The 12,554-nt window shown below is 46.8% G+C and overlaps 1 protein-coding gene across 1 annotated transcript; it reads left to right on the forward strand.

Annotated features, from left to right (window-relative positions):
• The first annotated feature begins 9,844 nt into the window (after positions 1 to 9,844).
• Positions 9,845 to 11,466, forward strand: LOC139367716 (potassium channel subfamily K member 15-like). The gene is made up of 2 exons (XM_071106025.1): positions 9,845 to 10,127; positions 10,445 to 11,466. The coding sequence occupies exons 1-2, from the start codon at positions 9,845 to 9,847 to the stop codon at positions 11,464 to 11,466; spliced, it is 1,305 nt and encodes a 434-aa protein (XP_070962126.1).
• Positions 11,467 to 12,554: the final 1,088 nt, after the last annotated feature.

Genomic DNA, 12,554 nt, shown 5'->3' on the forward strand with positions numbered 1-12,554 from the left:
TTGGTTTACGCCTCTAGAGGGCGTTCTTGTCACAGTGAATCTCCCCCTCTGTGTATCTCTCCACTTATCATCAGTACCAGGGAGAGACTTGAGGGCCCCACTACCTCTCCAGTCTTCCTCGTCGTCTCCTGGTCTCCTGCAGCGACATGGTCTCTCTGCGCCAACCAGAAGGATCCTAGTGCATAGAGATTTATGGCAGCACGTTCTGACTCACTGCTTGGTACTCCCTCGCTCCTCTCAAGACATTCGAAGGGGGACACTTGTCCCCTGCCCCACCCCCTCTCCAACAATACCCCATCTGCTTAGGTGACATGTGTGCGCAAGCCACATGGAATGCTCATCACTCTCTCCATCATCACGATGTAGCATTTAGAAGTCATGAGTCAAGGGAGACATCTGCTAAAGGAGCTTGGTTTACAAGCTCTCACAGTCTCCCTTTTGCCATTTTCATCTGTCTGGGTGTCGGTAGGTAGATCCTCTTGTCTGATCCCTCTCTCCTTTGGGCTTGTCTCATTATATTATTACTTTTATTCAAACACCTCTCTTATTCCTGTGGTGCCCCCCTCTCTCTCTGTTCCCCTCATCTCCCTACATGGCACCTCTCTCTCTACTCCTCTCTCCCTCACCTTAGACGTTTATTTATTTCCTAACATTTTACTTATTCTAAGGTGATTCATTTTCTAAGCTCTCCGCCGCTGTGCCACATTTACATTTCTCTCCAGGAATTGATGATGGATCAGCTTTGCTGATATACAAGGATCTTTCCAGGTTCACAGCCTTCTTTTCACTGCCTGATGTGTGGGAGAATAAAACATTGACAAAGGTTGGCACGCTCTCTATGCATTCACCAACGCTGGGATTCTAGGTTCCAGATGTCTGGTGTAAAAGAGATTCAACAGAGGGGGTAAAGTGTGGACTGGGTGGAAGGATGAAACAACCAGGACTTCAATGAGCTGTATTAGCCACTTAACAGAGTTCTGAGAGGAGGATGCTGCTGGGACCAGAGCAACACAATATAGAACAAACAATCCAGCTGCAATAGTCTGATGCGGCTGTTGGCCATTTCAGTAGACAATGTTTTAACTTTCACTTTCCCTTCGCTCCCTTTTCCTATCAAAATATGTAATACTTTGCGGAGGGGGAGAATTTGGGTACATCTCAAGTAGCTCTGTTGTTCAGTGGGATGGATGACATCATTGTGGTGTTGATAAATGAAGGACAGGATCATTGCACTTAATTTGTCAGCTTCAACCTTGGTGAAGCCTGTGGTGCTGGTCTGAGTTACTATGGTAATCACTATCACCTGTAGGTTTGCACATTCACCCAGCACATACACACATGCACACACACGCACACACACATGATTAATTAAGCAATAAGGCCTGAGGGGATGTGGTATATGGCCAATATACCACGGTTAAGGGCTGTTCTAACGCACGACGCAACGCAGAGTGCCTGGATACAGCCCTTAGCCATGGCATATTGGCCATATACCACAAACCCCAGAGGCACCTTATTGCTATTATAAACTGGTTACAAAAGTAATTAGAACAGTACAAATAAATTTCTTGTCATACCCGTGGTATACGGTCTCATATACCACCCACGGCTTTCAGACAATCAGCATTCAGGGCTCGAACCACCCAGTTTATAATAATGAGTATAGCCTATTTCAAATATTAATGAATAAGATTTTGGTACAGTAGCCATTATGTATCAAAATGTATTGCAGGGACATCCCATCAGCATGTAACTCCCATACACCACAGCCATTAGGCTATGCATGAGAATGTTGACCAAATTCACCGTTGGAGAAGAGAGGAGTCACTGATGCAGTTTGATACTGGGGAGGATTGTGTGGCTTTGGTAGGGATTTCAGGGGTGATGGTGTAGAATGGAAATGGTCTCAGATAGGCTTGGCATAGCTCTTTGATAGTCTCTAAACTGTCATTTCTTCTGGGCTTGAGCCAAACAAGTCCTTTATCCAACTGAACACACAAAGTCCAACCTGTTTATCTTTAGGCTAAATAACATGTGTGCCCATTTAATGAAATAAGCCTATTACATAGTCATCTCATGAAATCAAACCTATTGGCACATAAACGCTGCAAGTTCTGGAATGACTGCACTAAAATACCCAGCATGTTGCCTGTAACGAAATGATAGAGCATCTGCCTTCTTGAAAAAAAATTTCTGGGAACAAACACAGTGTGTTTTAATTTGTCTCTTATTGAGCTGAGTGTGTGGGTGGGAAGGGATCACATGGCTATAAAATATATAAAAATGGCACAGGGATATTAATTCTGCTTCCCTGGTGACTGCTGACTTAACTGAATAGTCAATATTTGGTTATTAGTACACTATATAGCAAAGTTATAGAAAGCAATGAGAAAAGTAACACAATGTTGCTAGTAAACCTTAAAAGCTGGTTCTCCTACTTCAATAACCAATGTACTGTTTTCTTACCCTGATCACAGCTGACCCATAGTCTATAGATGCGGGCATCACATCGATCCACCAGGTAGGCTACAAAGTGCGCCTCATAAAGAGTCATCTGTGCCAGTGGGGCCGCTCCTCACTTGGAATAATGGGCCTACATTATCAGAGTGTCAGTCTTTCCCGCGCACACGCTTCACAAAGCAAGGCAATCAAAGCAGTGCAAGCGGAAAAGCCACCTGTTTTCTCACCAGCGCCTCTACCAGGGATGGGAGTTGAAGACTAGATGAATAGGTAGTATTGTTAACACCAGCCTCTCTACGTCCATGTTCTCCATGTAGTCAAGTGGGTCGCAAATTACAAAATGGGGTTATGAAATGTGTTATTTTAGGAGTTTATCAACTGAATTTGGTTTAGACTAGTTTAGACAGCCGGGAAGAACTATTGGATATAAGAGAGACGTCAACTTACCAACATTACGACCAGGAATACGACTTTCCCGAAGAGGATCCTCTGTTTGGACCACCACCCAGGACAATGGATCTAATCCCAGAAGCCGACCCAAAACAACAGCACCGCAGAGGGGCAGACGGAGCGGCCTCCTGGTCAGGCTCCGAAGATGTGCACATCGCCCACCGCTCCAGAGTATACTACTTGCCAATGCCCAGTCTCTTGACAACAAGGTAGACGAAATTCGAGCAAGAGTGGCCTTCCAGAGAGACAGAGATTGTAACATCCTCTGTTTCACGGAAACATGGCTCTCTCGGGATATGTTGTCTGAATCAGTTAAGCCACCGGGTTTCTCCATGCATCGCGCTGACAGAAATGAGCACCTCTCTGGGAAGAGAAAGGGCGGGGGTGTATGCTTCATGATTAATGACTTATGGTGTAATCATATACAGGAACTCAAGTCCTTCTGCTCACCCGACCTAGAATTCCTTACAATCAAATGCAGGCCATATTACTTCCAAGAGAATTCTCATCAGTTATCATCACAGCTGTGTACATTCCCCCTCAAGCAGACACCAAAACGGCCCTCAAGGAATTTCACTCTATGTAAACTGGAAACAATATATCCTGAGGCTGCATTTATTGTAGCTGGGGATTTTAACAAAGCAAATTTGAGAACAAGGATACCTAAATTCTATCAGCATATTGATTGCAGTACTCGCGGGGGTAATACACTCGATCACTGCTACTCTAACTTCCGCGATGCGTACAAAGCCCTCCCCAGTCTTCCCTTCTGTAAATCTGACCAATACGCCATCTAGCTCCTACCGTCTTATGGGCAGAAACACAAACAGGATGTACCAGTGACTAGAACCATTCAACGCTGGTCTGTCCAATCGGAATCCACGCTTCAATATAGTTTTGATCACGCGGACTGGGATATGTTCCGGTCAGCCTCAGAGAACATCATCGGTCTATACGCTGACTCGGTGAGTGAGTTTATAAGGAAGTGCATTGGAGATGTTGAAACCTACCCTAACCATAAACCGTGGATGGATGGATGGATGGCGGCATTCGCGCAAAACTGAAAGAGCGAACCACCGCATTTAACCATGGAAAGAGGTCTGGGAATATGACTGAATATAAACAGGGTAGTTATTCCCTCCACAAGGCAATCAATCAAGTGAAATGCCAGTACAGGGACAAAATGGAGTCGCAAGTCAATGGCTCAGACGAGATGTATGTTGCAGGGTGTACAGGAAATCACAGACTACAAAAAGAAAACCAGCCACATCACGGACACCGACGTCACGCTTCCAGACAAACTAAACACAGCTTAGCATTCAACACCATAGTACCCTCCAAGCTCATCATCAAGCTGGAGGCCCTGGGTCTCAACCCCGCCCTGTGCAATTTGGTCTTGGACTTTGACGGGACTCCAGTGTTGTGGGGCCCCCAGTGTTGAGGGTCAGTGAAGTGGAGATGTTGTTTCCTACCTTCACCACCTGGGGGAGGCTCGTCTGAGCCTGTACTCCCATCTTCACCCACGACTGCGTGGCCATGCACGCCTCCAACTCAATCATCAAGTTTGCAGACGACACACAACAGTAGTGAGCTTGATTACCAACAATGACGAGACAGCCTACAGGGAGGAGGTGAGGGCACTCAGGTTGTTTTCCTGACACCACACTCTCTCACTCAAGATCAACAAAACATTGCGCCTTCTTCACCCCAGTGTGGTGAAGAAGGCGCAACAATGCCTCTTCAATCTCAGGAGGCTGAAGACATTTGTCTTGTCACTCAAAAACCCTGACAAACTTTTACAGACAAACTTTTTTGAATCCCACCGTACCTTCTCCGCTCTGCAATCTGGTTTTCGAGCTGGTCACTGGTGCACCTCAGCCATGCTCTCGCGTGGTTCACCAACTACTTCTCAGACAGAGTTCAGTGGGTCAAATCGGAGGACCTGTTGTCCAGACCTCTGGCAGTCTCTATGGGGTGCCACAGGGTTCAATTCTTGGGCAGACTCTTTTCTCAGTACATATCAACAATGTCGCTCTTGCTGCGGGTGATTCCCTGATCCACCTTTACGCAGACGACACCATTCTGTATACATCTGGCTCTTCTTTGTACACTGTGTTAACTAACATCCTAATGAGCTTCAATGCCATACAACACTCCTTCCATGGCCTCAAACTGCTCTTAAACGCTAGTAAAACCAAATGCATGCTTTTCAACCATTCGCTGCCCGCAACTGCCTGACTAGCATCACTACTCTGGACGGTTCTGACTTAGAATATGTGGACAACTACAAACACCTAGGTGTCTGGCTAGACTGTAAACTCTCCTTCCAGACTCATATTAAACATCTCAAATTCAAAATTAAATCTAGAATTGGCTTCCTATTTCGCAACAAAGCCTCCTTCACTCACGCCGCCAAACATACCCTCGTAAAACTGACTGTCCTACTGATCCTCAACTTTGGCGATGTCATTTACAAAATAGCTTCCAATACTCTACTCAGCAAACTGGATGCAGTCTAACACAGTGCCATCCGTTTTGTCACCAAAGCCCTTTATACCACCCACACAGGTAAAAACGACGCCACTCAAACAAATGCCCCAAAACACAGGGGAACTAAACAGTCCCGAATAACTCACGTAAACGAACAACCGTAACTTACAGGCATGTACACAAGTACACATAAAACAATCCCGCACACCCAGCAGGCGGGCCGGCTGGATAATAAAGCCCAACTAATTAACCTAACTAAACACAGGTGTAACTAATAAACAGACAAGGAGACGGCTCGTTTGGAGAACACACACTTCTCAGCCTTGACGTATAGGTCATGCTCCAGCAGTCTACCATGCACCTTGCGTACCAGAGACACATGCGCGGCGCGGGTGGTGGAATAGATCAGAATATCATCGATATAAACAACCACGCCCTGCCCGAGCAGGTCCCTGAGAATCTTGTCTACAAAGTATTGAAAGACGGCTGGAGCATTCTTTAACCCATACGGCATGACAAGGTACTCATAATGGCCCGATGTGGTACTAAACGCGGTTTTCCACTCGTCTCCATCCCGAATACGCACCAGACTATACGCGCTCCTGAGATCCAGTTTTGTGAAGAACTGTGCTCCGTGAAATGATTCCACCGCTGTAGCGATGAGAGGTAGTGGGTAACTAAATCCCACTGTGATGGCCTTTAGACCTCTATAATCAATGCACGGACGCAGACCTCCCTCCTTTTTCTTCACAAAGAAGAAACTCGAGGAGACGGGTGAGATGGAGGGCCGAATGTACCCCTGTCCCAGAGACTCCATGACATATGTCTCCATAGCCAACGTCTCCTCCTGGGACAATGGGTACATGTGACTCTTGGGAAGCGCAGCGTTTACCTGGATATCTATCGCACAATCCCCTCCCGGTCGATGAGGTGGTAATTTAGTCACTCTCTTTTTACTGAAAGCGATTGCCAAATCGGCGCACCGTGGAACCCTGGTCTGGACTCTCCACCGACGTGGCACCGATGGAAACTCCCAGACACCTTCCAGAACACTCCTCTGACCACCCCTCGAGAACCCCCTGTCTCCACGGAATCTTGGGATTGTGACTAGCCAGCCAGGGAATCTCCAGCACCACTGGAAACGCAGGCGAATCGATAATGAAGAGACTTATACGCTCCCTATGATTCCCCTGCGTCACCATGTCCAGTGGAACCGTGGCCTCCCGGACCAACCCTGACCTTAATGGCCGGCTATCTAGGGAGTGCACGGGGAAGGGAGAATCTATCAGCAAGAGCGGAACACCCAGCTTGATGGCGAGTCCGCGATCCATAAAGTGCCCAGCTGCCCCTGAATCGACTAGTGCCTTATGCTGGGAAGAGGGGAAAAAATCAAGGAAAAAAATCAAGACAAACATGTGACCAACAGGGGGTTCTGGGTGAGTTTGGTGCTGACTCACCTGGGGTGACCGAGAAGCGTTCCGCCTGCCATCTCGACTCCCAGACGGGCCCACCCCCAGCACCGATCGGCCGTTTGTCCTCTCCGACCACAGCTGGTGCAGGGGGAGCCTCCTCCTCTGGTACCCCTCGGCACGGCCCCTCCCAACCCCATAGGAATAGGAGCGGGGGCGCTGGGTGGTGGAATGCACAGGACCCTCTCCAAACACCCGCGGGCAGCTAGCAGATTGTCCAGCCGGATGGACATGTCAATAAGTTCATCTAGGGAGAGAGCGGTGTCCCGACACGCTAGCTCCCTGCAGAAGTCCTCCCGGAGACTACACCGGTAGGGCCCTATCGTTCCATCCAGACCCAGGGAGAGAGGAGAAGGGGGATCCTGGGCTGGGGAAACCAAAGGTGGAGAGAGGAGACCACTCTTCTCCCATCGGTCCATTCTCTCCATCATCTGGCCCATCGCGGATCCGATCCGATGGAGGACGGTGGTGTGGTGGAAGACACGTTCCTCCATTGATGGGAGGGGGTTGGCAGCTGCTCCTGCTGACTCCATTCAATAGGTGCGGGATTCTGTAATGCCCGGGGTGTAGTGGAGGAAGAAGTCAGACGCAAGAAACAGAGTTCAGAGTAGCGCTATTTCTTTATTCATCACACAGGTGAGAACAACGCCACTCAAACAAATGCCCCAAAACCAAGGGGAACTAAACAGTCCTGAATAACTCACATACACGAACAACCGTGACTTACAGACGTGTACACGAGTACACATAAAACAATCCCGCACACCCAGCAGGCGGGCCGGCTGGATAATAAAGCCCAACTAATTAACCTAACTAAACACAGGTGTAACTAATAAACAGACAAGGAGGGGGAGAAAAAGATCAGTGGCAGCTAGTAGGCCAGTGACGACGACCGCCGAGCGCCACCCGAACAGGTGGAGTCCTTCGGTAGGAGTCGTGACACCCACTGGCTCCAGATCATCTATAAGTCCATGCTAGGTAAAGCTCTGCCTTATCTCAGCTCACTGGTCACGATACAACACCCACCCGTAGCACGTGTTCCAGCAGGTATATCTCACTGGTCATCCCCAAAGCCAACACCTCCTTGACCAATGACTGGAACGAATTGCAAAAATTGCTGAAGCAGGAGACTTATATTTCCCTCACTAACTTGAAACATCAGCTATCTGAGCAGCTAACCAATCTCTGCAGTTGTGCATAGCTCATCTGTAAATAGCCCACCCAATCTACCTACCTCATCCCCATATTGTTTTTATTTACTTTTCTGCTCTTTTGCACACCAGTATTTCTACTTGCACATCAACATCTGCTCATCTATCACTCCAGTGTTAATTTGCTCAATTGTAATTACTTTGCCACTATGGCCTATTTATTGCCTTACCTCTTCACGCCATTTGCACACACTGTATATAGACGTAATTTTTTTTCTATTGTGTTATTGACTGTACGCTTGTTTATTTCATGTGTAACTCTGTGTTGTTGTTTGTGTCGCACTGCTTTTGCTTGATCTTGGCCAGGTCGCAGTTGTAAATGAGAACTTGTTCTCAACTAGCTTACCTGGTTAAATAAAGGTGAAATAAAAAAAATAAAATATGCACAATTGAGAGCATCCTGTCGGGCTGTATCACAGCCTGGTATGGCAACTGCACCTCCCTCAACCGCAATGCTCTCCAGAGGGTGTTGCGGTCTGCACAACGCAAACTACCTGCCCTCCATGACACCTACAGCACCCGATGTCACAGGAAGGCCAAACTGATCAAAGGACAACAACCACCCTAGTCACTGCCTGTTCACACCGCTACCATCCAGAAGGCGAGGTCAGTACAGGTGCATCAAAGCTGGGACCAAGAGACAGAAACTGTTTTTCAGTCTCAAGGCCATCAGACTGCTAAACAGACCCAATCACTGGCCACTAATAAATAATCACTTTAACAATACCACTTTAAATAATGCCACTTTAATAATGTCTACATATCTTACATTACTCATATCATACTGTATTTTATACCATCTATTGCACCTTGCCTGGGCCGCTCGACATCTGTATATGTACATATTCTCATTCAGCCTGAGCAGATGTGTGTATTAGTTAGTTGTTGGGGAATTGTTAGATTACTTGTTAGATATTACTTCACGGTCGGAACTACAAGCACAAGCATTTCGCTACACTCCCATTACCATCTGCTAACCATGTGTATGTGACCAATAACATTTGATTTGATTTGAAGAAAGGAGTTCCAATGCGCAGGTCGCCAATGCTCGCCTCCGCTAGTCGCTATCCATGATGCTGAATGTTTTCATTCGGAGAGTCAGCACTCTGTCAATATTGAGTGATAAGAGAGAGAGAGCGGCCATGTGGTCGCGCATTGACTTCGCTTTTTTACATTCCGTGGGCGCTTGGGGATTTACGTAATGTTTTATTATGTGGGTTTATAGGGTTGTGTTGGGACACTTGTTGAATGTGAGTAGGTTTGGATACTCCAATAGAAAACCAGGCGCAACAGTAACCTATGCATTTTGTAGAATAATAAAGTCAGACATTTTTTAATCTAGCCTATATGCTCTCATATCACGCACGCACAAACTAGATGCAAACGCTGGAGGAACGTATCTTTTGGACAGAATGCGTTGGATCTCAATCATCTCGAGGACAATGATTCTCTCTCTACATTCTACAATATACATGGAAGATATGGTGATTGAAAATGTTTAGAAACTCTACAGACTCAGTGCTGGAAATTTTTATTGAGGGAATAATCGAAATGTAAACGCACGTTTTTTTGGAAGGGGAAAAGAACCCAACGTTGCCTACATTTGAAACCTTCCATACACTTCCTATTTTATCTGTGTGCACCTCCTCCCCACGCTACACCTGCTGTTGGATTGATTCTACGCCACAGCCAGAGAGGCGAGAGCTAAACCACAGTGAGCACCACTCCCACCTGTAAGAGTTTCTCCGCCCTGGGGGCTTGAAGATGAAGAAGCAAAATGTGCGGACCCTGTCTCTTATCCTCTGCATGTTCTCCTACCTGCTGGTGGGCGCTGCGGTGTTCGACGCACTGGAATCCGAGACGGAGAGCTCCCGCCGACGCATCCTTGAGCTGAAGCGCACTGAGATGAAGAAGAAGTACCGCTTCTCGGAGGACGACTACCGGGAGATCGAGCGGGTGGTGCTGCAAGCGGATCCCCACCGCGCCGGGAGACAGTGGAAATTCGCCGGGTCTTTTTACTTTGCCATCACGGTCATCACCACCATTGGCAAGTTTTGCTAGCTTCCCTTAGGCTACTTTTCTCATGGCTGAGTTTAAGTGTTACAGGTATCAGGAAATGGTTTTATAATACAGTGTCTCTGCAGTGTTCTGCATCGGCTAATAGGCTATTGTACAGAAGAGTCAGCCATTTGCCTATTGTAAAGTCTAATTTAATACATTGCACATCTATACCGAATATCGTAGCATGTTATTACATATTCTCGGCATCCCTTAACCATTGGCTTCAACAGCATCATTATTAGTCTACAATAACACACAGTAAAGAGTAACGGTGTTCCTCTGGGTGGCCATCTATCTCCACAGGCTATGGCCATGCAGCTCCAGGCACAGATTCAGGGAAGGTATTTTGCATGTTCTATGCCGTGCTGGGCATCCCACTCACCCTAGTCATGTTCCAGAGCCTGGGCGAGAGGATGAACACGTTTGTCTGCTATCTCCTGCGCAGGGTCAAGCAGTGCCTAGGGTTACGAAGGACTGAGGTGTCCATGGAGAACATGGTCTTGGTGGGCTTCCTGTCCTGCATCGGCACCCTGTGTGTTGGGGCAGCAGCCTTCTCCCACTATGAGGCCTGGACCTTCTTCCATGCCTACTACTACTGCTTTATCACGCTCACCACCATTGGGTTTGGGGACTTTGTGGCCCTGCAGAAGAAGGAGGACCTCCAGGAGAAGACACCCTATGTGGCCTTCAGCTTCATGTACATCCTGGTTGGACTGACAGTGATAGGAGCCTTCCTCAACCTGGTAGTGCTGCGCTTCCTCACCATGAACACAGAGGACGAGAGGAGGGACGCCCAGGAGAGGGCCTCCATCAAGAGGGAGAGGGGCCTGCTGACCATGGGGCTCCATGGAGGAGAAGGAGGACCAGGGAAAGGCAGAGGAGTGCTTAGGGTCAGGGAGAGGGACAGGATGGGGCAGAGCCGCAGTCACATCAATCTTTCCCTGCCCATGGAAGAGGGCACTAGCCGCACCAACCTCATCTCCTCCCCAGCAGAGGAGCAGGAGGATAGGGACAGGGCCAGGGGTGCCCCCTGCAGGCAGAGGCTGCATTTACAGCTGCATGGCACTGGCAGACAAAGGCCAGAGTCTCCCCTGGGCTCCTTGTGTTCCTGTATGTGCTACCGTCTGGAGGTGTGTGAGAGCCCCCTGCCTTCCCACAGGGAGCACCCTTTGTGCAACATTAACTCGGTCTACTGCAACTCCATCTCTTACAGGATCCAGAGCTGGAGCCCCAGAGACAACACAGGACTCTCGTCCCCAGGGAGCACACTCTCGCTTGGGCACAACTTCAGGGAGTACCCCTGCTGCCGGAGGAAGTCAGTGTAGCACCACATGGGACAGAATCTTTGTTTGTAACGGTTGGATTAATAAAGTATTTTATACATATTTTTAATACACTACATAGGCAAGGTGTTGTAGTACACTGTAGATGCACACACTCAATTATAAATAAATTGGTGTAAAGTATTGGCAGAGGCAAGATAATCTGTTTTATAACAGGAATTTTAGAACCTATTTTCCCTAATGAAATGATTACAATGCTGTATTTATACAGGATGAATTTAAGTTGTTTTTGCATTATAGCCGCTGGAGATGTATCTTGTGAATCAATTCACTTATTATTTTAATACTCTATGAGTTGTTTGTTTTTTCCCCAATATTGTTTTCCTCCCAGATAGTTTATTATTATTATCTGCATTATAGATTTTTTTTTGCATGCAAATAAGAGTGGAGATGCATGATTGAGATGATACACATGGCATGAAAATTATATTAACAAAAATGTAATGATGCAAATGACTTTCACTATAGATATTTGGGTATTATGATTGTTTTTTAAGTACACACACACACACACACACACACACACACACACACACACACACACACACACACACGAGTAAAGCAGGTCCTCAGCGTGATGGCTGCTGCGGATTCTGTGGAAAGTACTTCATATTGCATGCCTTTAATGGAATTCTGTTTTAATGAGGAGATTAATAGATAGGAACGTGAATATGGTAGCAATGGCCTTTAATTAACCATATCAATGACATATATAAATCATCAAAGTACTTGTCCCTATAGCAGGAGGTTAAAAACAACCCCGCATGCATTTCCCTGTACTAATGCACAACACATGCAACACATGCACAGAGACAGTTTGCCTTCTATGTGTTTATTTACATTTTATGGATGTAGCACATGCCTGATATGTAGCAAGACCTTTCAGAAATATGTAAGCCTATTTATTTCCATGCTCCATGGGCCTTTAAACCATATTATGTTTTCAGATGAGACAAATCTTGTTTTTCTTGCAACTGTCATTGAAATTTATATCAGGTTTGGTTTTTAATCTTGGGAAGCCCTGTCTTGATGTTGACAAAATATTCTAACATATTATTAAAATTTAACTA

This window comes from Oncorhynchus clarkii, chromosome 16 (assembly GCF_045791955.1).
Source record: "Oncorhynchus clarkii lewisi isolate Uvic-CL-2024 chromosome 16, UVic_Ocla_1.0, whole genome shotgun sequence".
Classification (NCBI taxonomy): Eukaryota; Metazoa; Chordata; class Actinopteri; order Salmoniformes; family Salmonidae; genus Oncorhynchus; species Oncorhynchus clarkii.

Bases quoted from the DNA above. Each gene is read 5' to 3' on its own strand.
- LOC139367716 (XM_071106025.1), top strand. From the start codon at position 9,845: ATGAAGAAGCAAAATGTGCGGACCCTGTCTCTTATCCTCTGCATGTTC. The intron at 10,128-10,444 runs GCAAGTTTTGCT...CTATCTCCACAG, and splicing joins CACGGTCATCACCACCATTG to GCTATGGCCATGCAGCTCCA.